The following is a 26,090-nucleotide window of genomic DNA, read 5'->3' on the forward strand; positions in this document are numbered from 1 at the left end:
GATAGTTGTACACTTGTGGTCCCACGTATAATTACATAGTACAGTACTGTTATTATTGATAGGGTTAGTCAGCTTTTTATCAGCATAGAGAAAATATAAACATCAATAAAAATAAATCCGATCCGAGTTTCCTTTACACAATCCTCTCTCTAACTGATGTCTCCCCCAAGTCGCACATTTGCATCCCAAATGTAATATTCATAAAGAAAAACCCTGGCAACAATCGCATCTTCCCTCCGTCCTCTGAGACATGAGAGGATGAGGGGAAGAGAGGAGAGGTGTAGACAAAAGCAGGGGGAGAAGGAATAACATATAACTCCAAAAAACAAGGAAATACACAGTCCACCTCACACCACCAGCGGACCAATGGCAACCCCCACTCAGTCTCCCAGAACTCAATAAACTGACTTGGCCCTACATTAAAATCTGGCCGCCCGTCTATGTCATCATCATTATTTTCTAGGTATTTCAATTGCTTTCCCATTTTTTATCATTATGATGATTTATGAATTATTCACATTTTTAGCAGCTGCTATCACTGTAATAATACAAAAACTTGTAATTATAATACAAATAATCATGTCAATTATTATGTGAAGTATTATGCATAAAAAGGCCACGGATATTCTGCGTAAACTCTATTACTGCAGCATTTTCCCCACAGCCAATTTTTGCAGAAAAACATTTGTCAAATTCTCTCTGACAAATTTGTATGTGTAAGAACGGTAAAACTTCCCTGACATAAGGGCCCTGATTATAAGTTTGCCGGTCTGGCGGCATGCTGGCATACTGCACTTATCTGCCACCCTATATCCTGGTATTACCGGGATACTATAGGCGGCGGAGTGCCGGTAAGGTCCCATTCCCATGGAGTCCTATGGGATTCCATGGGATGGAATTTCCTGATTCAGGCATTTGTTTGCCAGTAGGGGCCTGAACTCCCGGCATGTCAGGCCTGCTGGGAGATCCGTGGCCCACAACGACAAACTTGAAGTGTGCCGGGCCAGAAAAAATACTGGAGCTCGAATTACCAGCATTTTTTCCGGACCGGCACAACTATAAGCCTTATTACTTTTTTGCCTTCATTCCAGGAATTGAGTAGAGTGAAGTCCCTGCGCTGTACATCCACGCCATGCGCACCCGGGACATGAACGCTTGTGCAAGACTCACCTCCGATCAGCATGGTGCAGATGGAGAAGATCTTCTCGGTGTCGGTGTTCGCTGACACATTGCCGAAACCCACACTGGTCAGACTGCTCAGCGCAAAGTAGAGCGAGGTGATGTAGGAGCTGCGGATGGAAGGCCCTCCCACCAGCTCAAAGGTGGTTCCATTCCCCTCACGGCTGTCATTCAGGTAGATCACTGCCGGGGTAGTGTGGTTTGTTGAGGAGTGAGCCTTAGCAACCATGACGGTGCTATACTGCGTGCCTAGTCTCTTGGCCAACTCATGCAGCCAACCTGAAAGGCGGAAGGGAAGAAGACATGCATAATTATGTAATTAGTATATTTACATAGCGTGTAATTACTATATGTAGATAGTTTCTAATTAGTATAGTTGCATAGTTAGTAAGATTCAGTGGTTGGATTAGTATGTTTCCATAGTTAGTAATATTCAGTGGTTAGAATAGTTATGTAGTTAATGCGATTTCCTATTGGATATACTTCCTAAGTAAATATAGTTTCATGGCCAGTATTGCTGGTTAGATAGCATAGTTTCATAGTGTATATAATAGCATCATAGCTAGTACAGTTGCATGGTTAGTAGAGTTAAACCAACAGGAAGGCTACATAGTTAAAGTAGCATACATAGTATAATTTAGTACTGAATAATGTTACATAGTTAGTACAGCTGCATAGCAAGTAAAATACCATAGGAAGTACAGTTTCATAGGTGTTATAGTTTCAAAACTGGTATACTTGATTGGTTAGTATAGTTCCATCGTTAGCGTAGTAGAACTATTAGCATTAGATTAGATCATACAGCCAATACAGTTGCATAGTAATTTATGATCCATAGTTAGTTTAGTTAAAAAAATTAGCATAGGTGAAAGAAGTTCAGACCCAACAATTTCCTTATTTAATGGTGGTGGTCCGCGAGAAGGGAGAAAGCTCATTGTAGCCTTCGTCACTCTTGTTCTAAAGAAGAAAAATGAAAGCGTACTTCTAGTCTCCAAATATCATGCTCACAAAGATAGTTAATAAGTCTTTTTTCTGCGGTAAAAAGCATAGAGACATCAAAGCAAAGAAGCGAACACACTTCCAGGATTGCCTGAGCACACTCTCAAGTCCCTCATGCATACAACATTACATTTTGCAGTAACTTACACTTCTCTGATTCGGCCTTGGAACCGCAACCCAATGAACGCATCACTTTAGGGCATTTCCTCCTGCTTCCCTTGGCAGAGCCGTGATCCACCTAAGAGAAGTACCATGCACCCATGCTACCAGAAAACATCCTTCCCCACTGCGGCCCTAAGCCTGTGTGTTCCAAGCATCTATTCCCCGACTTTCTCAGCCCTTATTGTCCCCCTGCACATTTTCCTTCTTCCAGCAGACTAAGATCTGGATACCCCTGGCAGGGGCACACTGCGCCACTTCACGGGCAAACCTAGATGCTCCGATACTGCCATAGAGGATATTTGGCACAGTACACAAGCACATTGACATATAACAAAACATAACATCATGTTTCCAGTGAGAAGAAGGTCAGCAGGCACCAATGACATTGCACCCGTAGATCCCATCTATGCTGACCATAAAAACACTGCAGAGGTTGTAGGTCTATATCCCAAAGTTGTAATTGTAGTTGGTTATTTATAACGCGCTCAATACCCAGAGGTTTCTAAGCGCAGACCCGGGGTATGAACCCGAGTTGCTCCGTGCCATCTTGTTTCCAGATTTCAGATGAACACGTTGCCCCTGAGCTATCTTCCTAAAACAGCTAAGACAGCTACTCATAATGTAAAACACCATCTCCTCTGACAGATCAAGGGACTCATTGGTGCCGGTAGCGCTACCAGCACTGTTGCTACCGTACCGCCATACTACGAGTTGTGCTTGCGGGTCTCGCTCTGCCCGCCAGGTATGAACTGGCAGGTAGTACGGCACCCGCGATCACAACTCGTGGATGCACCGGCACCGCTATGAATGGTGCCGGTGCATCCAAGCTCCCCATTCCCATTCAGCCCTATGGGGCCAAATGGGGATAGGGAGTCCCTTATTACCGCCACCCGCGAATGGGCAATTACTGGGTCCACCAAACTCGGCATGACCCTGTAGAGGAGGTCCCAGACATGGCCTGCACCCCTTCCCCTCATTTCAAGGTACCAGGAGCATACTCGCCAAGGTATGTGACGTATGAAGAGCAAATGAACTTGCAAAGAGCTGAACTGGGACTCCGCCCAGTATACATCAGAAGATCCATACCTGTTGAAGCACCCATAACCAGACAACCCTGGACAGCATGGTACCCTATCAGACAGTCATACCAGCCGCTGATACTAAATGAGGAGTACCTACATACGGTCCACGAAGAGACCCCAAAAGCCTTAATGGCAGGTCAGTGGAAATGACACGATGGCCAGAACAGACTCGTGAATGAACAAAAGCGGCTATCAAAGATAACACCCCAGTGTGAGTAACTACGAAAATAAATGTAATGGGCACAGAGAAGAGACAATGTTAACACATAAGGAAACGGTGCTATGAGACAAGATGGAAGCAACCGACCTGTTAAACGTGTGTAAATAGGCTTGAAATGCAAGATGCTAAGAAATCGATACTGCTTGCAATGCTTAGTAGAAAATAGAGCGGCAAGCGCCAACCATATATCTACCTCAATAAGGCACATTATACCAGTGCGACTCCATTTTGTAAAAGCAGAAATGTACCCAGGCGTCCAGAGGCCTGACAGGCCAAGTTTCATAAGCCAGCCAAAGGCAAGAGAAGGAGCGGAATCGAAACTCAACAAAGAGCGGCTCATGCCTAGGAAATCGAGGTCAACAAGAGAAGGGGAGGAGAGCGTCAGCTAACAAGACTCAAACTTCAGAGCATACCAGCCTGCCTCATGAAGGTCAAGATAAGGGGGGCCCGTGCAGGTGGCGAGGCTGAAACAGAATTAAATGCACTAAAAGCTGGAAACTGAAGCAGATTCATGGTGAGCTACACGTGACCAGCCAGGCGCGAAGAAGTACCACCGCCTGATGTCATCCAGGACCCGAGGATACTTTTCCCGATAAGAGACTACAGTTTCGAGGCCATCCTTAGCCAACTAATTGACACATCGCCCTAAAACACTAATTGATGGAAGGGAGGCAGGGTGAAACTTGGGACACCAGGCACATGGGTGTCCATTCTGCATGCTGGTAATTAAAATGGGGATTTATGTCTAGGGGTGTAACCTGCCCAATCACAATGGACCAAGTTATCTGGAGTCCTATATATAGATACTAGAACCAATAAGACGTTGTAGTTGTAGTGACGTCTATCACGCGTGATGTAGAGGGATGGGCGTAGATGCCCACCCGATAAGAGTTATCCAATCCGTATGCCCTATTATCATATACAGATATAACACCTATACTTAAGTTACTTTTCCTAACCAATTATATTGCATGATGATTTTTTGTAGAATTAGACGTCAGTGATGACGAGTTTTGTCTATAACAATGACTATTCGACTGAAGTTCGAGGAAGTCGGAGCGAGACAGGTGATCGCAATGCTGCTGATTTCCATTTGTTTCTCTGTTTGATGTAATTGTCATTAAACAGACTTCCCTTTACCAACTTACTGAGTCCTCATTGTTGAGTCGTGTTGGAGTAAGTGAATCCTGCACCCCCTGTCCTCACATGGTGCAGCTATCTTGTCTTACAAGTTCTAAAGTGTGAGCCCTGACCTATGGGCCCGTCAGTGAATTCCTCTCCTCCTGAACACTTGGTAGCGTGAGGACGGTTTCGGCCATTAATTATTGATGATATAATACTAAGACACCTTTAGACTGACGGCACGAAGTAACTCTAGGCCTTCGGCAAGATCAAGAGTTATTTCGCCATTCCGGTTTAGTAGACTGAGAAGCTCCCCGTGGACAATGATACAGTAAAATTTCAAAAAACTGCAGTGGGTCTGAAGGAACCCGCCTTTCCAAGCATAACCCTTCTCATTCCCACGGGCAGCCAATCGGACGAAAACCTTAAAAGCTGGAAGAGGAAGGGGCGGTGATCCCGAAGTTCCAGAGAGGAAAAGATGCGATCGGTGAGTGAAACAATAAACTCGTTACTTTGGCAAATGTCTTGTAGGCATTAAAGCAAGTAGGGGAAAGGTAACGGAGGGCGGCAGAGAAAAAATAGTTAGAAGTAGAGAAGACTGTTATATAGGGGGTTAATGACTCGAGCATAAGAAAAAAAGAGTGGATACTGGAGGGGCACCTGAGATAAAACATAAGGATTACCAGGGGGGCACCTGAGATAAAAACGTAAGGATTACCAGGTGGGCACCTGAGATAAAAATGTAGGGATTACCAGGGGGGCACCTGAGATAAAAACGTAAGGATATGCCTTATTCCTGCGCTTTAAAACAGTGGTCAGAAGAAACGTGAACTCATAGCCCACAGAGGGGGGACGATTATGCTACGGTGACGATTAAAGACGGCATCAAAGGGGTTCGTTTACACCCCATGTCGGGGTATTGATTAGAAGGCAGATATACGTGTGTCCAGCTGGTGTTCGTCTAGTCTGTCAAGTGTCTGTCATATGTGTATTGTTGTATGTCAAATGAAAAATAATTGTATTAATGATGGTTTGAAATGCATTTTGCTTTACGCGATTCTGTAACTAAGAGGGAATCGCCATTGAATTGATGGGTTTTGAGTAAATTGTTGGTATACATTTTGGCGGGAAAAGATTGGATTGGAGCTTGCGTATGTGGTGCTCGCTCATACTATTGGAAGGTTAAAGAACTGTATAAATACTGTTAGTGACGAAATTAAAAATGGAGAAAGTTACCCTGCTTGCGCATTTGTGCAAACAGCTGCCCAAGCATGCACCAAAACTAAAGAAATACAGCACGGAGTGGGTTAAGGGTACTGCCAATAAGATGTTTATGCCTTGGCCCCAGAACGGGTCACTTTCTAAGGCTGTTTTACAGCATACGACGACCTTCCTACACGCCACATATACAGGCAAGAAGTTAGAGAAACGTCTTGCTGTTCTAGAATTGTGGAAGATGTTTGAAGAAACGAAGGTGGAAGAACCACCCACAGACTGGATACTAAATGTATGTACGGAGCGGGGTGAGTCGCCTACTGCGCCACCAGCCCCGCCTGAGCCAGTGATTGAAGGAAGTAAGTCAGAGGGTCTTTACCCACTAAGAGAATTTAAGGCAGCCACGGGGTATAGCAACCCCACATATGAGTCGCCTACGTACAGTAGTGATGAAAATAAGGGAAAAGAACAGGAAAACAATATCACCTCCGCGGTCTCAAGGGACAAAGAGAGATGCGAAGATGAAGGAAAAGATTGGGCATGGAGTTGTGCACCTCCAGATAAAGAGAAAGAGGGAAATAAACATAAAGGAAATGAAGTTAGAGGTGATGATATAGCATTCGCGAAAGACGAATGGATGGGAGGTCAGATATTACTGAAGTTGGATGGAAAAGGAAGTGATGATTTGAGGCCAGATGAGAGGTCTGATGAGACGCAAAGGAGAGAGAGAGAGAAAGGGATGGAAGTAAGGGATGAAAGGACAAGAAAGAAGGATAGGCTAAGGCGAGAACAACTATATTGCAAAGAGCAAGGAATACTGCTAAGTCGCACACAATACGCAGCCCATGAAAAGTACAGACGGAACATGCTAAAGTTAGAGGAAGAAAGGAGAATGCAAGAAAGAAAAGCAACGAAGCGGGAAGACGAGAAAAGTAGAAGGGCAAAGGAACATAGAAATGAACGGATGAGGGAAGTAGATAAGGCTAGAGAAGAAGCAAAGAAGCGAAAAGTAATAGCTGAGGAAATGGAACGTAAGCGCAGACAGAGGGCACAGGATCTTGAATATTTGGAGCCGGAAGTGATTAAACCCAATCCTACAGTAGAATGGGAAGACATAGAAAAATTCTTTCCTGCAAGCGATGTGGTACCAGGTACAAGTGGGACAAATATTGAAGATGACTTCGACACGAGAAGCATCGGGGAAACGATCGATAAAATATACGATGAGATGGGGCTAGAGCAGATATCCGATGGGGGAAGTGAATATGAGCGCTTAGAGAGCACTCAGCTATATGACACTGAGGATGTCACCCGAAGTAGTGGGAGCAGGAGACTGTCCATAGACAGGCTGGAGATTGGGCAGAACGAAGAAGATGCAAGGAGTTGTGTAAACTGGGAGTATTCAGGATCTGACTGCGGTGGGGAAACAGAGGATGTGGCACATGAAGAAGGGGGATGGTGCGAAAAACGGCTCCCAGGGGACCGAGAGGTACAATGGTCAGATGCTAACAGGTCCACAAGTAGGGCACCGAAGTCTGCTGGACAGTCCAGCCGACATGAAGAAACACCCCACGGTCAGAGGGGGCGTCAGCACCTACCTACGCAGACAGATTAAGGGCATTGCCAGGAAGACGGCAAGGTGGGAATGCCACCCCGGCGATAGACCAGAGAGCTATGGGGAAAGAGAAGGAGGACTGTGCATTCCAATTCCCGTTGCTAGAAAAGGGGGGAGCAAGACCACAATATATTCCATGGCCGCACATGGACTGAGAGAACCTTAAAAATAAGCTTCCAATGCTGACATCGGGAGTGGATACATGAGTTAGAGAAAATGACGGGGGTATCACCTTAGCTATAGGGGACATTAGGGCCTCCTAATTGCCATACTTGGTGAAAGAGCAGATGATGTATGGAAACGGGCAGGCTATCCTAGGGTAACCCTAACTAACACCTCACATGACGGAGCGCCATTTAATAACTGTATGGCAGCAGTGTGGAAAGCGCTGTGAATGCTATATCCAGACACCTCTGATATGGGGCTATAATGACACAGAAAATGAAAGAGTCAGAGGACCCATTGATTTATATCCAGAATTTTCAAGACGCGTGGGTGCTCGAAATGCATGTGTCTTGGCCGAAATCTATCCCTGTATTCTACCACATATTATGCCAGGGGTTGCCTGAACAGGTGCAGAAGCAGCTAAAAAAATTGGTAGGAGTAGAAGCAAAACCATGGGCCGAAATACAGTTGACAATTGCACACTACTGTAGATTGTTGCAAGAAAAGAACCGGAAAAAGGAGGCAACTCGTAAGGGTGAGGAGGCAAAGCTGGTGCAAAAGAAGCTCTCGAAGTATGCTCTCGAGGGAGCCATGCTCACCAGCCCAGCCGAACCAAGCGCACAACAAGCGACCAACCCATCGCAGAATAATCAGGGTAATGCAGGATTTTACCCAAGAGAAAGGGGTTTTGGAGGAAGAAGATGGCAGAGTAATCAAGTAGGGTTTTGAGGTAACCAAGGAGGTTTTCAGAATATTCAAGGTGGCTTTCAAAACGCACAGATGGGCAGTCCAGCTATGCCGGATGGACAGATGGCTCGACCACCGCCAGTGTGTTGGCTGTGTGGAATGACAGGACACATGGCGCGCATGTGCAGAAGCCAAGGCATGTGGCAAAATAGCCAAGGGATGGGGGCAGGCATGGTGAATCAGCCTGCTGACCCGCAACAGGGCGGTGCACAAAATTACACCGTACAGCAGCAGGCGTCAGGCGTGCAGCAAGGTGCACAGCAAGTCGTTCAACCACCGAACATAGGGAACTTGCCACAGGGACAATCCCAGCAGGCATCACCACAAACGGCTCAGGGCACTAATTCCGGAGGGGTAATTAGCCCTGGAAATGGGGGAAACCCACACGTATACAGTGGACCGAACCTGTATATGAAATAGGACAGCTCACTGGGGACTCTGATGTGCTCTATCCTATCAGTGACACCAGACCCTAACATGGAACCTAGGGTGAATGTCGTCATAGGGGGTAAAGAATATTCCTTCTTAGTTGACACGGGTGCAACGCGCTCATGCATATGAGAGGGCAAATTTTCCTTGTCCGGTGAGGCTATAGATACTCAGAGTTTCACTGGAGCTCATAGTAGAGTTCCCTTTACAGACGCACTCCCAGTCTCAGTGGGAGAGCGCAAAATGAATGTACCCCTATTATATTCACGTCAGACCCCAGTAAATATTCTGGGCCGAGACCTGATGACTAAATTGAACATGACCATCTCATTTACCGAGAATGGTATAGTGTGCTCCACTCCAGTAATGCATTATTCAAACGTGTGTGAAATGATCAGAGCATAATCAGGACGTATAGCCATGAGAGCTGTACCGTTAGAGCCAGAAGTCTTTGCATATGGCGTGCGGGTGCTTATGACGGGACTGCCAGGCCTCGCAGACAAAACTATGAGAACCCCTGATGAGTTTCTGTCCAGACCAAGAATACCCATGCATGAAGAGGAGGGACAAGTATTTCCCTTAATGATACAATCTGCACAGTCCGAGGGAAAGTAGTATTGGTTGAAGGATATGATGACGAAGGCAGACAATGGTGTGCAATTATCGCCATCGAAGAAGGGTATCGAGTGACTGACGTCACTGATGACGATCTGTTCGAAGAGCACTCTGACCTAGAGGAGACAAGAGTGGAAGTAAGTCTCACATTTTGGTTCAAAATGATCAAATGGGAGGTGCCACAGGGAATGATGTTGGCGCTGGTACGTCCAGAATACTTTGATGACGACATGGCCCAAGTGCCTGCCGCAGTATGGACTACAGGGCCCTATGACATAGGTCTCCTGAAGGGGGCAGGTGAAGTGAAAATTAAACTGAAACCAGCAGCAATTTTACCACGAGCGCGACAATATCCCATGTCCAGAGAAGCGGATGAAGGGATCGCGAAGAAAATCTCCGCCATGATGGAGCAGGGCATCTTAGTGACGTCAGAAACACCTTGCAACCCAGTGATTTACCCTGTCAAAAAATCAAAGGGAGGGTCTTGGTGTTTAATCCAAGATTTACGAGCATTAAACGATATAGTTGAAGCCGAGTTCCCTCTTGTCCCTAATCCATCCACAATACTATGTAACATACCCACTGAGGCAAAATATTTCACGGTGATCGATTTGAAAAACACGTTTTTCTCAATTCCACTGCACCGTGACTCTCAGGACCTGACGTCATTCACTTTCAGACCGATGCGTCTGAAAAGCACAAGGTTGCCACAGGGGTATTGCGAGTCCCTGTCTATTTTCAACAGAGTCCCGCAAATGGACCTAAGCAATATTGCGGTGGACAGTGTTATTTTGCAGTACGTAGATGACATTCTGATCTGCAGTACCACTGAAGAGCAATGCAGGCGCGACTCTGTCCAGCTATTGACTATACTGGCTGAAAAGGGATACAAGGTTGATAAGGAAAACTTGCAGAACTGTCATCAGGAGGTGTTGTACATAGGGCAACTGATCTCTCATGAGGGGAAAAAGGTAACCCCAGAAAGGGCTGAAGCTATCATGAACACGGCCAAGCCCGCGCACGATAAAACAAATGTAGAGCTTCTTAGGCCTGTGCAATTATGTCAGATCATGGGTCTTTGACTACAGCTCGTATACCAAGCCCTTGCTTCAGGCTTTGAAGAAAGCCCAGGCGACAAAAGGAGAAATCGAATGGACTGAGGCAATGGAGAAAGGGTTTGCAGAACTTAAGAGGGCAATTTGTAAGGCCCCAGTTCTTGGGATTCCTAATTATGCAGAGGAATTCTACCTGTTCTCACACACCGATGGTGATTTTATGACTGCAGTGCTCGTGCAGCGAACCTCGCTGGGGTACAAACCCCTAGCATATTAACGTGGGAGTCTGGACCCAGTCATGAAGGGCCACTTCCCATGCGAATAAAATCTAGCTGCTGCCGCATTCGCTATCGAAAAGGCGTCATCCATCGTGATGGGGTGCTCCATGACATTGTATGTTGAACATTCGCTGTTCGCCATACTAGAGAAGCCAAAGGGCACACTGACATCTCAGAGAGCATCCGCCTATGAGGTGATTATCTCTAACCCATCAATCAAAATAGTTTGATGTAAAACTCCGAACCCTGCTACATTTATAGCTGAGCCAGTCGCAGAAGGAGAACCTATACATGACTGTGCGAATTATGAGGAATTCTATGATGAAATCCTCAGGGTAAAGGAAAATGCCCGACAGGTGGCGAAATCGTGTTCATTGACGGTTCTTCGAGAATCGACCAAGAAGACGGACAAAGGTATACAGGCGTGGCCGTGGTAAAACACCTAGCGAATGGAGAGTTTCGAGTACTCGTCAGTGCGCAAATACCCTCTCACTATTCTGCGCAAGCTGCAGAACTTCTGGCACTGATACTCGACATTGAAAATCATGCAGACCAGGAAGTAACTGTGTACAGTGACTCAGACTATGTGACGTTGACAGTAAATGCAGGTCTAGCGCACTGGAAAAGGAGGGGCTACGTCAGAGCAGACAGCACGCCAGTGCAACATGCAGTCTTATTGGACAGGCTGATAAAAGCACTACAGCTCCAAGTGGGCATAGCGGTCGTGAAATGCGCCGCTCATACCAAGGGGACAGATTTCGTGTCACGTGGAAATCATGAAGCGGACATGGAAGCCAAGCGCATGGCATCCAAGAATGAAACAATCATGGACGTGGAGGTGGCACGTACCCATGAGAGGATGATGGTAGCGCGAGCCACACCAGAAGCTTATAGCAATATGGGGCAGACTCAGCTAATGGAGCTCCAGGGGGAGGCATCTCAGGAGGAGAAAAATGTGTGGAAGCGTCAAGGGTGTTCTTTAAACCCCTCTGACGGGTTGTGGAGGCAAGACAGCACTGGTAAACCAGTAATGCCTGTCGCCCTTCTAAAAGTAGCGTTAGAGCAACTGCACTACCCTATTCACATGTCAAAAGAAAATCTTGCTGCAATGCTCACAGAAGACTGGTTCACACCGAATTTAGCAGAGCATGTTGCATTTTTTATGGTCAACTGCATTATCTGCCAACAGTTCACCGCTGGGCACACATTAAAAGTAGTGAGAGGAATCATTCCCAGATGGAATGGACCATTCCAGCACTTGCATATCGACTACGTCGGCATGATTCAAGTGTGCAACGGGGACAGGTATTTAATTGTGGTGGTGTGTCCATTCTCTAGATGTATAGAAGCAGGGCCCTGTACACACCCCAACGCTACCTGTGCTGCCAAGTTCCTAGTGAGGGAAGTGTCCCCTAGATGGGGGGTGTCGGATCAACAGCTTGCTTAAGGAGAGGATAGCCAATTTGAAGCTCATATTAAAGAAGGGATGGCTGCACTGTCTACCATTGGCATTGTATGCACTTCGGAACCAACCCGGCTCAGACCATCATCTCACACCGCACATGATAGTTACAGGCAGAAGGATGAGGACCCTTCTTACCCCCCGAGATAGAGCTAGATGTGATGCCTAGCCAACTAGGGAGGTTCTGGGAACAGAGATGCAGGACTACTTAAGCTGTATGACATCCAGTGCCTCTGTCATTACAGGCCAGCTGCAGCGACAGCAAAAAGGGGATGGCGCAGCACGAAACACAGCAGGAAGTGCTGAAGCAGACACCGAGCAAGGTGTACATGCACCCCTCGTCTTCCCTGGTGACAGCGTGCTTGTGAAGAACTTTACCAGGAAGAGGTGGGACGAGCCAAGATTTAATGGCCCTTTCATCGTAGAGGACTGCACCCCCTCCGCCGTCAAGCTCCAGGGCAGAGGAGCATGGATCTTCCTAAATGACATTAAACCCTATATAGGGGAGAGCCTTCACCTGCATCCAACAGCGAAGAAACCACAGACAACAGGGAAGAACCTCAGCACGTGCAGACAAGATCCATGGCGAGGAAGAAGGAAGCATGAGCAGAAAACCAAGACAAAGAACCCGGATGCAAGTTGTGGCATAAAACTGGACAGGTTCCCCAAGCAAAGGGGGATAAAGACATAACAAACACTCTGTACATCACAGTTGTAGGGTAAAGAGAAGCGTATCGAGAGCCACAACAACGATGAAATTAAGACTCTGATGAACTACAAATAAGACTTTCTGAGAACCACACGCAATATTCTGAAGCAACCAGTATCAAGACTTTGTTCATAGAACTTATGGTATCCCCCAGTAGAAACATCACAAAGGATCTGCTTTCCTGGTTCCGGCTAGTATTAGAGACATATCCATCACTTGTAGGGAGAGTTACCAGTATCACAGACTTTGTACAAGATCAAGAAAACAAAAAAATAATCTGGCAACTACTGACTGTCATCGCGGAAGCCTTCATTGTACTGCCCGAGTACGGTGATAAGGGTACAGATGCTTCCACCACAAGTGATCATTGATTTCAAAGAATTCCCAAACCGAGTGTGGTACAAACTGAACCATGTGGTTGCAATCCACGCAGCAGGAAAGTGCAGAGACTGTTCAAATAAAAGGAAAAACCTGTAGCCTCGAATCCAGCAAGAACAGGTCAAATGTCATTATCACCAGAAGACAGCCAATATGCATACCATGTTTTCTTTCACATCATTGAGAACTTTCCTAGGTTAGTGGGGAGAGCCAACAATGTTGACGTACCCGCATTCCTCAGAGACCCAGTAAAGAACGCACAATTAAACAAGCTCCTGAGAGCCATCACAGCGCAACTGAGAAGTAATTATGTTCATCAACTGCTGAGGAGAGCCTTGTGAAGAGAAGGTCCCAATAAACTTTCTGCCGAGGACAGATCGAGAAGAGCAGAAACGAGGATCACGACATCTTGGTCCTAGTTTATTTTTATTTTTCTTCAATTTTTCTTATTATCCTTTTCGTCATCCTTCCGCCGTGGAGCAGATCGAGGAGAGAGACACTGTTCTTCAACTTGTCGCTAAGAGACCGAGCGAAAGGAGCGGACACAAGAACTTCACCATCTTATTTTCCTTTTTCTTTATTTTTCTAAATTTTTCATATTTTTTCATATGTTCACTTTTATTTTTATTTTTGTTTTTATTTTTACAACATTTAATTTTTGTGTGATTTTTAGCAGTTCCATCTTTTCATTCTTTCGCATTGAGCAAGTTCCAGCATGTCCTCAGGACCAAAGCAAATTCGGGGCATGCACTGGGACCTCACCTATTATAGATATGCATAATGAATGTGATGTACCAAAGTTGCTAGCCTAACCCTTTTCCATAGTCTAGCACAGAAACTGTACTGAGTACCCAGAGACTACCATCGTCACTCACATGAGGGGGGACATTTGGAGAAGCACTCGTCACTTTAATAGTAATGAACTCTCGAACTACGAGACCAGCGCAAGAGAAGGAATAAATAACTGACTATGAACTCATTCAAAATGGGGGCCCAGAACAGTAACTTGGTTTTACCCCCAACAGAAGGGCGCCCCCACTTCCCTGGAAGAAAATGCTGCAAATTGTCGTTCTGAACGATTATGTGTATATGTATAGTTATTGTTTTTCTGTCCTTAACAATCAGAACTGCTTTCCTTATTGGTGCACGAAGTGTCCTAATCTCAGTGCACCCATCAGATAATGAACATCTGGGGCCTACGAAAGCACTCAGACCCTATATAGTCATTCCAGTACCAAGAAAACCTGATGATAAAAGTAACAAACTAAATTTAAATGTAATGAGCAATGATTTAGACACATTTAAGGTAACAAATGAAGAGAAAAGCTGGAGACCGGGCCAGCACGGAATGAATGAAAACGCTGCACTGACCACTGCACGCACCCACACACAGGATGCACACAGACAAGGGCAAGTGTCAATGGCTACAGGGCCTCCAACGAAGGCAGCAGGGAAGGGGAGACTGTCTGCCGAACAATCAGTTCCAGAAAACAGTGGAAGTACCCAAGAGGAGCCAAGTGAAACACTAGAGAGAGAGGGCATAACAAAATCTCTCAAAAGAACAGAAGTGTCCACGAAGGAATTCACAGAGAAAACACAAATGCTGATAGACTATTTTTTCCCTTTCATAATCAGAGCAAAGAAACTGCACGAGGAGCTGAAAGGCAGGACTATAGAGAATATAACAGCAAGCACACCTGCTCCAACGCAAGGAACAAGCCTCAGGCCTACAACACGACCAATCGTTGGGAAGTTGGGGAGCCAATGGCGGTTAGAGGAAGTCTATGACAACAGACAAAAGGGAAGGAAAGGAAACACAAACCCTTCTCCTACCACAGCGATGCAGTCGAGGCAGCCTGCTCTACTGAGGCACCCAGAGAAGAAAAGCAGCACAGACACATTTAGAGACATAGTCATAGCAAACTACAGAAGAACGCTGAGAATCAAGAGAAGCCCACACGAAGATAACAATGAACTTAATGATTACCTGGACAGCACAGCCCATCTCGGAAACAACATATGGTACCAGCACATGAAGGAAGTGCTGAAATCGGGGTTGGGCAGCTCCTTTTTGGTTCAGGCGCCCAGCTTGTGGAATAGTGTTCCGGAAACACTCAGGTCTGAAACAAACCTTCTTGCTTTCAGGAAGGGTTTGAAAACATATCTCTTCAGATGATGAACCGGGATAAGTTGGATCAGGGACATCTTCAGGGTTCAGCTTTGGACTGGCCTCTTTCTGTGTTCTATGTGTGTCTCTGTTCGTTTAAAGCGCCCCGATGCCCTTGGGCTACCGGCGCTATATAAAAATGAAATGAAATGAAATGGAAGTAGGGCGAAGGCAGTTGGAAGGAGAATGCTTTGTCTGTGCTCTCCTACCATAAAGCATGGGAAAATCCAAGATCTTTGTGGCTGTAGAAATTGATATCTCTACAGCAAACTGTATGTCACACGTAGCAATGTGCAACACCAGAGGACAATTTATGGGAAGAGACGCTTCGCTGATATGGGCCAACGAAAAGGACTACCCAGACGAAGATGGCTATGTCCAGGACATTAAAACAAGAAACCGAGCGCACACCAGAAATCACGTGATCAGGTATGAGAACCCTGGTATCAAAGGATCAGGGATAAGATGGGAAGTTAACCCGAGACTGAACGTTCAAGGAAAGACTGCAGAAGAGGCTCAAATCTGGAAGAACTGAGGCCAAAGGAAGATCTGGGGGTCAGTGGTCTCCCCAGATGGATGGGAGGACGGAGTAGTAATCTGCCAAGCGTGGATGGTCCTTGGAGCCTGCAAAGAAGCAATATGATATTATATGATATGATATGATATGATATGATATTTTATTTATATCGCGCTATTACACAGGTGTTTCAGAGCGTGACCAGGCAAAGGGAGGGGAACAGGGGAGAAACAAAAACAACGATCTTACTAGGCCCAGTGACATTGAGAACGCGCAAGTGGATGGGGAAGGGAAAAAGGGCGAAAGTGCAGAGCATAGGAGAGAAACAAAATAAATAGTAAGTACATAAATAATTAAATAGAGTGTTAGCAGTGGTAGTGCAGCCTGTAAGAGGCAAAGGTGCTAGGTTAGTCAGATAGGGAGTATCTGATAAGTGCAGAAGAAGAGTGGGTGGGGAACTGTATGGGTACAGACACAGGCCCCAGTGCAAGGAGTGGCCCGGAGGCAGTGCAGGATGATGGCAGGGTGAGCAGGTACCTGGGCCCGAAGGGCAGAAGGTGGCCAGGTGCAGAGTGCCGAGGGAAAAAGGCAGATCAGCAGGGGAGAAGCGGGGCGAAGGCAGAAGCAAAGAGGAAGGTCTTGAGGAGCTTCCGGAACCGTAGATGGTTCTCCTCAAGTTTTAAGGTGACAGGGAGGCAGTTCCAAAGGGAGGCCCCGGCCGAAGACAGAGATCTACCTCCAGCTTGTTTCTTTGAAAAACGACTGACCCTGAGAGAGTTAGAGGTAGAGGAGCGAAGGGCTCGAGAGGGGAGGTATTTACAGAGGGATAGTTGAAGGTATTTTGGACCCAGGCCCCAGAAAGCCTTGTGGACAATGCAAAGGGTTTTAAATTTAATCCTTGCATCCACTGGGAGCCAATGAAGGGATTTCAGAGCTGGAGAGATACGATCCCAGGGCTTGAGGCCAAGGACAAATCTTGCAGTCCTGTTCTGGATTAGTTGTAAAGGGCTGAGAGTAGAGGCAGGTAGATTTAGAAAGAGGCTGTTACAGTAGTCCAACTTAGAGAGAATCAGAGCTTGGGAGACAGTGAGCTTCTGAGGGAAAGTGAGGAAAGGAAGAGTACCTCTAAGGAGGTGCAATAAGAAGTTTCATTTTTTTGAGACATCACAGATGTGTGGGGTGAAGGAAAGTCTGGAGTCAAAGATGACCCCGAGGTTCTTAGCTTTGCAGGTAGGGGCAGGAGGAGGGCCAAGGGAGGCTGGCCAGAGAGTGAGGGGAAAGGATGGAGAGGGTGTACCAATGAGGAGGATCTCAGTCTTGTTGGCATTAAACAGAGATCGTTGGCGGCACACCAATTTTGAATGGCGATGAGACAGTCAGAGATGAGGGAAGGAGAGGAGGTGGCTGAAGGGAGCCTGAAAATGAGTTGGGTGTCATCAGCATAGCACTGGAAATTTGAGCAAAAAATGGAAATGCAGTATGCGAGAGTTGCCAGGTATTGGTTGAAAAGCCAGGGCGAGAGGTTAGACCCCTGGGGAACACCACAGGTAGAGAGGGACATAGAAGATAGGAAGGATCCAAGTTGTACCTGGGAGGGCCGATCAGAGAGAAAAGAGGTCAGCCAGGCCAGAGCCTGATCAGTGATACCCAGGTTGTCACAGAGACGATTGAGCAGGGTGGTATGGTTGACTGTGTCGAAAGCAGAGGAGAGATCAAGTAGGATGAGGACAGAGGGAATGTTAGAGTCAAGGTTGGAGAGCAGGTCTTCACAGATGTTCAGGAGAGCAGTTTCCGTGCTTCTGGCTGATCTGAAGCCAGATTGGTGGTCGTGGAGAGAACCAACAGAGTCAGAATGAAGGTTAAACTGAGAGATGGCAAGCTTTTCCAGGAGCTTACCCAAAAAGGGAGCTATGGAAATTTGGCGATAGTTAGCCAGGCAAGAAGGATCAGCTGTGGGTTTCTTGAGGAGAGGATGCACAAGGGAGTGCTTCAGAGGGGAGGGGAAAGACCCAGAGGCAAAGGAGAGGTTGCAGAAATCGGCAAGGGCCGGAGCAAGGGTATCGATGTGGTCCTTAATGGTTTTAGAGGAACAGGGATGGACCTGTTTTGATGAGACTTTCATGGATCGGACTTGTCTTGTGACCTCATCGGGGGAGAAAAGAGGAAAGGAGGAGAAAGAGGGAGGGTGGTTTGCTGAGGGTGGGTCAGCAAGCAGAGAAGAAGGGAGAGGAGTGGGAGAGGAGGAGAGAGTGGACACGATGTCCTGGGTTTTCGAGACAAAGTGTGCAGCCAGGGCATTACAAAGAGCCTGAGAGGCGAGAGGAGGGGTGGCTACTGCAGCAGGGCTGGCCAGCCCCTTGCAGATTTTAAAGAGTTTGGCCGAGTTGTTAGATGCCGCAGAGACACAGGCTTGAATGTGGACTCGCTTCTTAGTGCATACAGAGAGTCGGTATTGCCTTTGGAGCGGGCGGCAGGCCAGTTTGTCAGAGGATGAGCAAGAAGCCCTCTATTTCCTCTCGGCCGCCCTACACTTACGTTTAAGTGTAGCTAGGTCGGAGTCATACCAAGAATTGCACTTGACTTTGGGCTTCAAACGGATTCTCATGACAGGGGCAAGAACATCAAGAGTGGCAGAGATAGAGGAGTAGAGCAGAGACAGTGCTGTGTCAGGGTGTGAATCAGCCTGGGGTGAAGGAGGGGGTGAGAAGGTGGCAGCTAAAGCCTCGACTGACACACGCTTCATGGGCAGGATGTCCGAGAAGGTGGGTGGCAATCTTGGGGTGGGCTTGGCTTGCAGGGGAGGAGATGGAAAGATGAGAGGAGAGGAGGCAGTGATCACTCCAGGAGAGAGGAGTGGTGAGGGGAGTAGATAGGGGGAGGCCAGAGGAGATCAGGACATCAAGTGTGTGTCCAGAAGAGTGAGTCGGGCCGGAGGGGAGGATAGAGAGGGAGAGTGAATCGCAGAGGTCGCAAAAAAGCGAAGATGAGGAACAGGGAGAATCAAGATGGATGTTGAGGTCATCAAGGAGAAGGAGTTGAGAGGTAGACGCCAGGAGGGCGGAGGAGAGGTTTGCCCACTCGGAGAGAAAAGAGGTGATTTGACCAGGGGGCCGGTAGAGAGTAGCAACAGTAAGAGAGTAACTAGGAGAGAGACAGAGCCTACAGACAAGGCATTCGAAAGAGGAGTAAGTCTGAGTGGGGATGATAGAGGCAGGAATCCACTCAGGGAAGATCAAGGCTACACCACCACCGGGCCGGGTGGATCTGGGGGCAGAGATGATCTTGTAGCCGTCAGGGAGGAGAGTGTCAAAGCTTGTGACAGAGCTGGCCATGAACCATGTCTCGGTAAAACCAAGGACATCAAGGTCACGTTCTTCTAGGAGGTGGCAGATGTCAGAGGAATGTTTGACAGCAGAGCGGGAGTTGAGGGTGGCGAGATGAAGAAGGTTGCCAGCCTTAAAGACCTTCTGGGGAGGGAAACAAATCAGAGGTACACCCTGCGGAGGAGTGGAGGCAGCATGAGATGGGGAAGATCTGGAAGGGGAAAAGGGCAAGGTAGCCAAGGGAGGGGAGTAGGGTACAGCTGGAGATGAGAGGAAGTTGATGAGGCGAGGGAATCGCCTATCAAAGAGAAGGAGATTGGTCTGAGGACCCTGCACCATGACAGTGCCATTTAGGTAGACATTAATGATGACTCTGGAGGAGTCAAAGGAATCCATACGAACTTCCCAGCGGGTGCCACCATTAATGGGAGAGGAAGAGACAGGACAGAGCACAGAAATCATATGGGGGGTCCAGAGATCAGGCGAAGGAACGACAAAGAGGATATCAGTGAGGGTTTGTCTGGCAGAAGCGCTGGAACATTTATCAGCAATGGGGAGACCTGGGTTGGAGGCCAGGATATACTTTTTAAATTTCTTTTTACCAGACTTAGTGAGAAGGGAAGGTTAGTTGATAGTAAAGCAGTTTGAGTAGATAGGAGAAACAGATAGTGCCATGGGCAGGTAGAGAGAGAGAGAGAGGGGGCAGTGGGAGAGATAAGCAAATGCAGCGGTATGGTATAGTCACTGGGTTACAATTGAGGGCCAAGTGCAATGAAATAAAACATGCCCAAATTTGACTTTCAAAACACAACCAAATTTGACTTTTCAAAACACAACCAAATTTGATTTTCAAAACACACCCAGATTTGACTTTCCAAAACCCACCCAAATATGACTTTTTAAAACACACCCAAATTTGACTTTTCAAAACACACCCAAATTTGACTTTTCAGTTTGAAACAGGCAGGGGGAGAGTGAAGGTTCAAGAAGGGAAGAGAAAGGGTAAAAGAAGGAGGGATCTAAACCCAAGGAGAGGAGGGAGACTTGGTAGACCAGTTACATGGCTGAGTGAGCTGGCACCCCAAAGGCGGGTCCAGAGGGTCAGGCTGTTGTAGAGGCGTCATGAAGCGTCCCGGTAAAGCGGACAGGGAAGCTGACAGGGGCCTTAGAAGTGGGCCTTGGAACAACAGGCCGGCTCCACGCCTCCCGGTGCCACCAATCAGAAGATAAGGTGGAAGCCGCCAATCATCAGGGCCAAGAAGCAGGCAGAGCACAATGCAGAAATCAAGCGCCCATTTTGAAATGGGTTGCTGTATTACTCAAGAAATGGAAGTCAAAAGGCTTTCAACAGAGAAAAGCAGGAGTGCACTACAGTAATGAACTGCACGAAAAACATGTGGATTCTGCGCACATGTGGCTGCAATAACATGCCCTAACAAGAGATGCACTTTCAAATTCGAATTTTAAAATGTCTTTTCATTCTTTTTTTTTTTTTTTTTTTTTCTTTTATTGTTCCTTCAGGCTTTCATATCTTCTTTTAAATATTTCGTTTGAATTGTGCCCATTTATTTGACTAAGAAAGCAGGGGTCCAATGGCAGAAAGAGAGGGAGCCCACGAGGCTTACCTACATAACGTCATAACGTGCAGTGTTGTTGAAGGAGACGAGGAAAATAGAAAATTTGCAGACGTTATGCAAACCTCTGTGGCCAAGGTTGGTAAAACTGCTAACATGGGTCAAAGATAGAGGAGGACCCCTGCAAATAGTACCACTGGAAAGCCCGAAACTATGCTTCAGAAGTAATGGCACAAGAAAGATGGGAGAGAATGTAAACTGCGGAAGAATCTTTGAAGCCCCAGGAATGACACAAGGTACCGCAGTTATCATGGACCATTACTGGGCATGTGGATCCAAGGCATACATAAGGCTGCCGAAAAACTGGGAAGGCATATGCACACTAGTGAACATCCATGTTCCCGCACTAGTGATCCCTAATAATGACCTGAAGTTGGACAGTTTCCCGAAAGCAGATGCTCATCTAAGAAGAAGGAGATCTGTGGAACTGGTATCCAGGATGAAGAGGGAAAATTACTTTTCTCCCAAATCAGAAGAGGCATTCCATGCAATCCCGTACGAACACAGGCTGTTCAGCCTCACCTCAACAGTATTCACAACACTACTCCTGCCCCACATCCAAGTTGGAGTGAATGCTAAATGGTTGCAGATAATCAGATGGGAGTTATTGCAGACCATCAATACCACTATAAAAGGATTCAACGCGATCAAAGAAGAGCTGAGAGCAATCAGACTGATGACCCTCCAAAACAGATATGTGCTTGACATGATCACTGAAATGGATGGAGGTGTTTGTGCAAAAATCGGAGAATCATGTTGCACATTTGTACCATCACACGATGAAGAAAACGGAACCCTAACAGTGGGCATAAGCATGTTGACAAACCTGAAAAACCAGATGATCGATGAAAGTGATGAAGTGGACGATGACAGCTGGTTTGGAGACCTATTCTCGTGGGTCCCACAATGGATGGCAGATATATTCAAGTTTCTGGGAGCTCTACTAGCAATGGTATTGCTAGGATTCTGTGTTATCAAGATAATCATTACACAGTGCCAGAAAACTGCGAAGAAAGCCATAGGTATGAAAATAATGGTTGACGTCGAGCCAGGGTGGAAGCCCAGAGACCTGACTGATGAAGAAATAAGAGACTTTGTGAAAGCCAGCAAATTTGCGCCAGAAGGAAAAAGGTTCACATACCCTAAGAAACGAAGAAGGTATGAAGGAAAATGGATCTGCTGCAGCCTAAATGGACAATGTCAGCTAATGACAAGGAACAAAGACGAACATGTGAAAAGAGCAGGGAGTTTGAAGGGAGTGATAAAAATCTGGACTCCAAAGGCTCACACATTCGCACCATCATGTACAAGCCCTGAAGACGATGAACATGACACCGAAGAATCAAAAGAAATAAATGCAAAGGAAGTTGCAGAAGTGGTAGATGAACCGACCAGAGGGGGGAGTGTAGAGGAGGTCCCAGACATGGCCTGCACCCCTACCCCTCATTTCGAGGTACCAGGAGCATACTCGCCAAGGTATGTGACGTATGAAGAGCAAATGAACCTGCAAAGAGCTGCACTGGGACTCTGCCCAGTATACATCAGAAGATCCATACCTGTTGAAGCACCCATAACCAGACAACCCTGGGCAGCACGGTACCCTATCAGACAGCCATACCAGCCGCTGATACGAAATGAGGAGTACCTACATACGGTCCACGAAGAGACCCCAAAAGCCTTAATGGCAGGCCATTGGAAATTACACGAGGGCCTGAACAGACTCGTGAATGACCAAAAGCGGCTATCGAAGATAACACGCCAGTGCGAGTAACTACGAAAATAAATGTAATGGACACAGAGAAGAAAAAATGTTAAAACATAAGGAAACAGTGCTACGAGACAAGATGGAAGCAACCGTCCTGTTAAACGTGTGTTAATAGGCTTGAAACGCAAGATGCTAAGAAATCGATACTGCTTGCAATGCTTAGTAGAAAATAGAGCGGCAAGCGCCAACCATATATCTACCTCAATAAGGCACATTATACCAGTGCAACTCCATTTTGTAAAAGCAGAAATGTACCCAGGCGTCCAGAGGCCTGACAGGCTAAGTTTCGTAACCCAGCCGAAGGCAAGAGAAGGAGCGGAATCGAAACTCAACAAAGAGCGGCTCATGCCTAGGAAATCGAGGTCAACCAGAGAAGGGAAGGAGAGCGTCAGCTAACAAGACTTAAACTTCAGAGCATACCAGCCTGCCTCATGAAGGTCAAGATAAGGGGGCCCGTGCAGGTTGCGAGGCTGAATCAGAAATAAATGCACTAAAAGCTGGAAAATGAAGCAGGTTCATGGTGATCTAACACGTGACTAGCCAGGCGCGAAGAAGTACCACTGCCTGATGTCATCCAGGATCCGAGAATGCCATAACTTTTCCCGATAAGAGACTACAGTTTCGAGGCCATCCTTAGCCAACTAATTGACACATCGCCCTAAAACACTGATAGATGGAAGGGAGGCAGGGTGAAACTTGGGACACCAGGCACAGGGGTGTCCATTCTGCATGCTGCTTATTAAAACAGGGATTTATGTCTAGGGGTGTAACCTGCCCAATCACAATGGACCAAGTTATCTGGAGTCCTATAGATAGTAGAACCAATAAGACGTCATAGTTGTAGTGACGTCTATCAGACGTGATGTAGAGGGATGGGCGTAGACGCCCACCCGATAAGAGTTATCCAATCCGCATGCCCTATTATCATATACAGATATAACACCTATACTTAAGTTACTTTTCCTAACCAATTATATTGCATGATGATTGTTTATAGAATTAGACGTCAGTGATGATGAGTTTTGCATATAACAATGACTGTTCGACTGAAGTTCGAGGAAGTCGGAGCGAGACAGGTGAACACAATGCTGCTGATTTCCATTTGTTTCTCTATTTGATGTACTTGTCAATAAACCGACTTCCCTTTGCCAATTTACTGAGTCCTCATTATTGTGTCGTGTTGGAGTAAGTGAATCCTGCACCCCCTGTCCTCACATGGTGCTGCTATCTTGTCTTACAAGTTCTAGAGGGTGAGAGCTGACCTATGGGCCCGTCAGTGAATTCCTCTCCTCCTGAACAACCCGGTAATTGCCCATTCGCGGGTGCTGGATTTTTTTGCAAGTTTGGACATAGCCTGCCTGCATTACAGGCATGGCTACCTCCAAACTTGTAATGAGGCCCCAAGTCTTGTTAGCACCACTCCCTCTCCACCCCACATCCCGAACCTTTGTAAATGTTCATATTTTCTATGTACTATTCTGTGGGGGGAAATTATCACTGCTACATTTTGATATTAGTAACGTGTACACTTTTACGCCAATTAAGACTCCTTTCTTCAATGGACAAAAAGACTGAATGGCTGAGCCCCTTATAACTTTAAATTAAAGGGAAAATGCCACTATCAGGCACCAAATATGATGAAGAAGCATTATCTCTGTTTTTCTATTTAGCACGTCATTTCCAGTTTATATTTCACCCAGTTAATGTATCATTGCTGGTTTCCTGCCAACCCACTATACACATCCTTTACATTCTGCCCAGTCATCAATGTACAGTACTTCATGCCCAGTTAGCAGACAATGAGCCTCATCACAAGTTGTAGCCCTTAAATGCAGCGGGAACGGTATTACCGCAGCATTTAAGGGCAGACCCTATCACGAGTTGGGCGCTAAATGGGCTGTTTCACCTCCAGCTTTTTTCTGGAGGTGAAAATCCCATTTAGCGCCCTGTTTTAGGCGCCATTACAGCTGGCTGTATTTGTGCACCGTATTTGCGATGAAATTCCCCTTTGGGTCCAATGGACCGCATGGGGAATGGGGATTTACTGTTAACGCCCAACCCATGAACCGGCGGTAGGTTGGCACTAACGCTATTAGAGTTGGGCGGTTATACAGCCAGGATACTGCCCAACTCGTGATGTGTCCCAATGACCACTGCATTATGTCCATTTTGCATATGAATTTGAGTTTCTGAACATCACAGTTGCTTTATATTGTGTTCACATATCCAGTCACTCACTGTCTGTCCTAAACTGCCCTTTTAGCAGGTATCACCTTCTACTGCTGGAAAGGAGGGAGGCCAATTCCTCCTGTATTTATCTAGAGCCTTGACGGGCAGTGAGGATGCAATCAGCAGTGGACACAGAGGGCTCTGTCTCCCCAGGTAGTGCCTGGTATTGTCCTGCAGCCTGGCTAGGATGGACTGAACTGTTGGACCCCATCGGCCCAAGCCACCAAATGGGACTGGGAGGGACCTCTGGCAGTACTTCCCTCTGGAAACATCTTCATGGGCCATGTACATTACTTGCCAAATCAGTGGGGCAATGGCCCAGTTTGTACTGTTCGCAGTGCTGGTGAAGTGACTGACATTTCAGTAGTATATAATTCCAATGAGACTAAAGGGCCTGATTTACAAACATGTGTTAACATGGGAAAGTCCCATTGAAAAAGCTTTTGTAAAGCAGGCCCTAATTGTGTTTGGGTTTCACACCTGCACACTTTCATGATTTGCACTTCTGGCGATCCTGCTATATCTGCGTTTGCACACAGCATGCCGGGATATGACATACCTCCCATTATATGTCATGAAGTAGCATGATATGGCAAATCAAAACACAGCATGACAGGACCCAATATGATGTCATGTTGGGAAATATCATGACATATGAAATGATATGTCATCGTATGACGTCAGGTTATGTCATATTGTGTATTTGGCTTTTATATCGCAGACTGCTGCCATTTTCATGGTCTTTTTGCTCTTTGGTGCCTCGGCAAAATGTCTTGGGTTTAGTTACTGGGAGTAGAGTGATCGGTGCATTAGATATCTGCCTGTATATACAGGGTTGGCTTCTAGGTGTGGGTTGAGTAGAGGGAGCAGTGCATTAGATATCTGCCTGTATATACAGGGTTGGCTTCTAGGTGTGGGTTGAGTAGAGGGAGCAGTGCATTAGATATCTACCTGTATATACAGGGTTAGCTTGTAGGTGTGTGTGGCCTTGTACTGCATTGTTTCATGGCCTGTTCATTTCAG

At 46.6% G+C, this 26,090-nt stretch overlaps 1 protein-coding gene across 2 annotated transcripts in view; it reads right to left on the minus strand.

Annotated features, from left to right (window-relative positions):
• The window catches only part of LOC138488656 (potassium voltage-gated channel subfamily H member 8-like), a 1,777,142-nt gene that overhangs the window by 488,504 nt on the left and 1,262,548 nt on the right, over positions 1-26,090 (minus strand). For both annotated transcript variants that reach the window (XM_069615829.1, XM_069615828.1), the window contains one exon: positions 1,171-1,458. In XM_069615829.1, the coding sequence (XP_069471930.1) occupies positions 1,171-1,458 (288 nt within the window). The remainder of the gene's footprint in view (positions 1-1,170; positions 1,459-26,090) is intronic.

This window comes from Ambystoma mexicanum, chromosome 9, assembly GCF_040938575.1.
Source record: "Ambystoma mexicanum isolate Mex_15411 chromosome 9, UKY_AmexF1_1, whole genome shotgun sequence".
NCBI lineage: Eukaryota > Metazoa > Chordata > Amphibia > Caudata > Ambystomatidae > Ambystoma > Ambystoma mexicanum.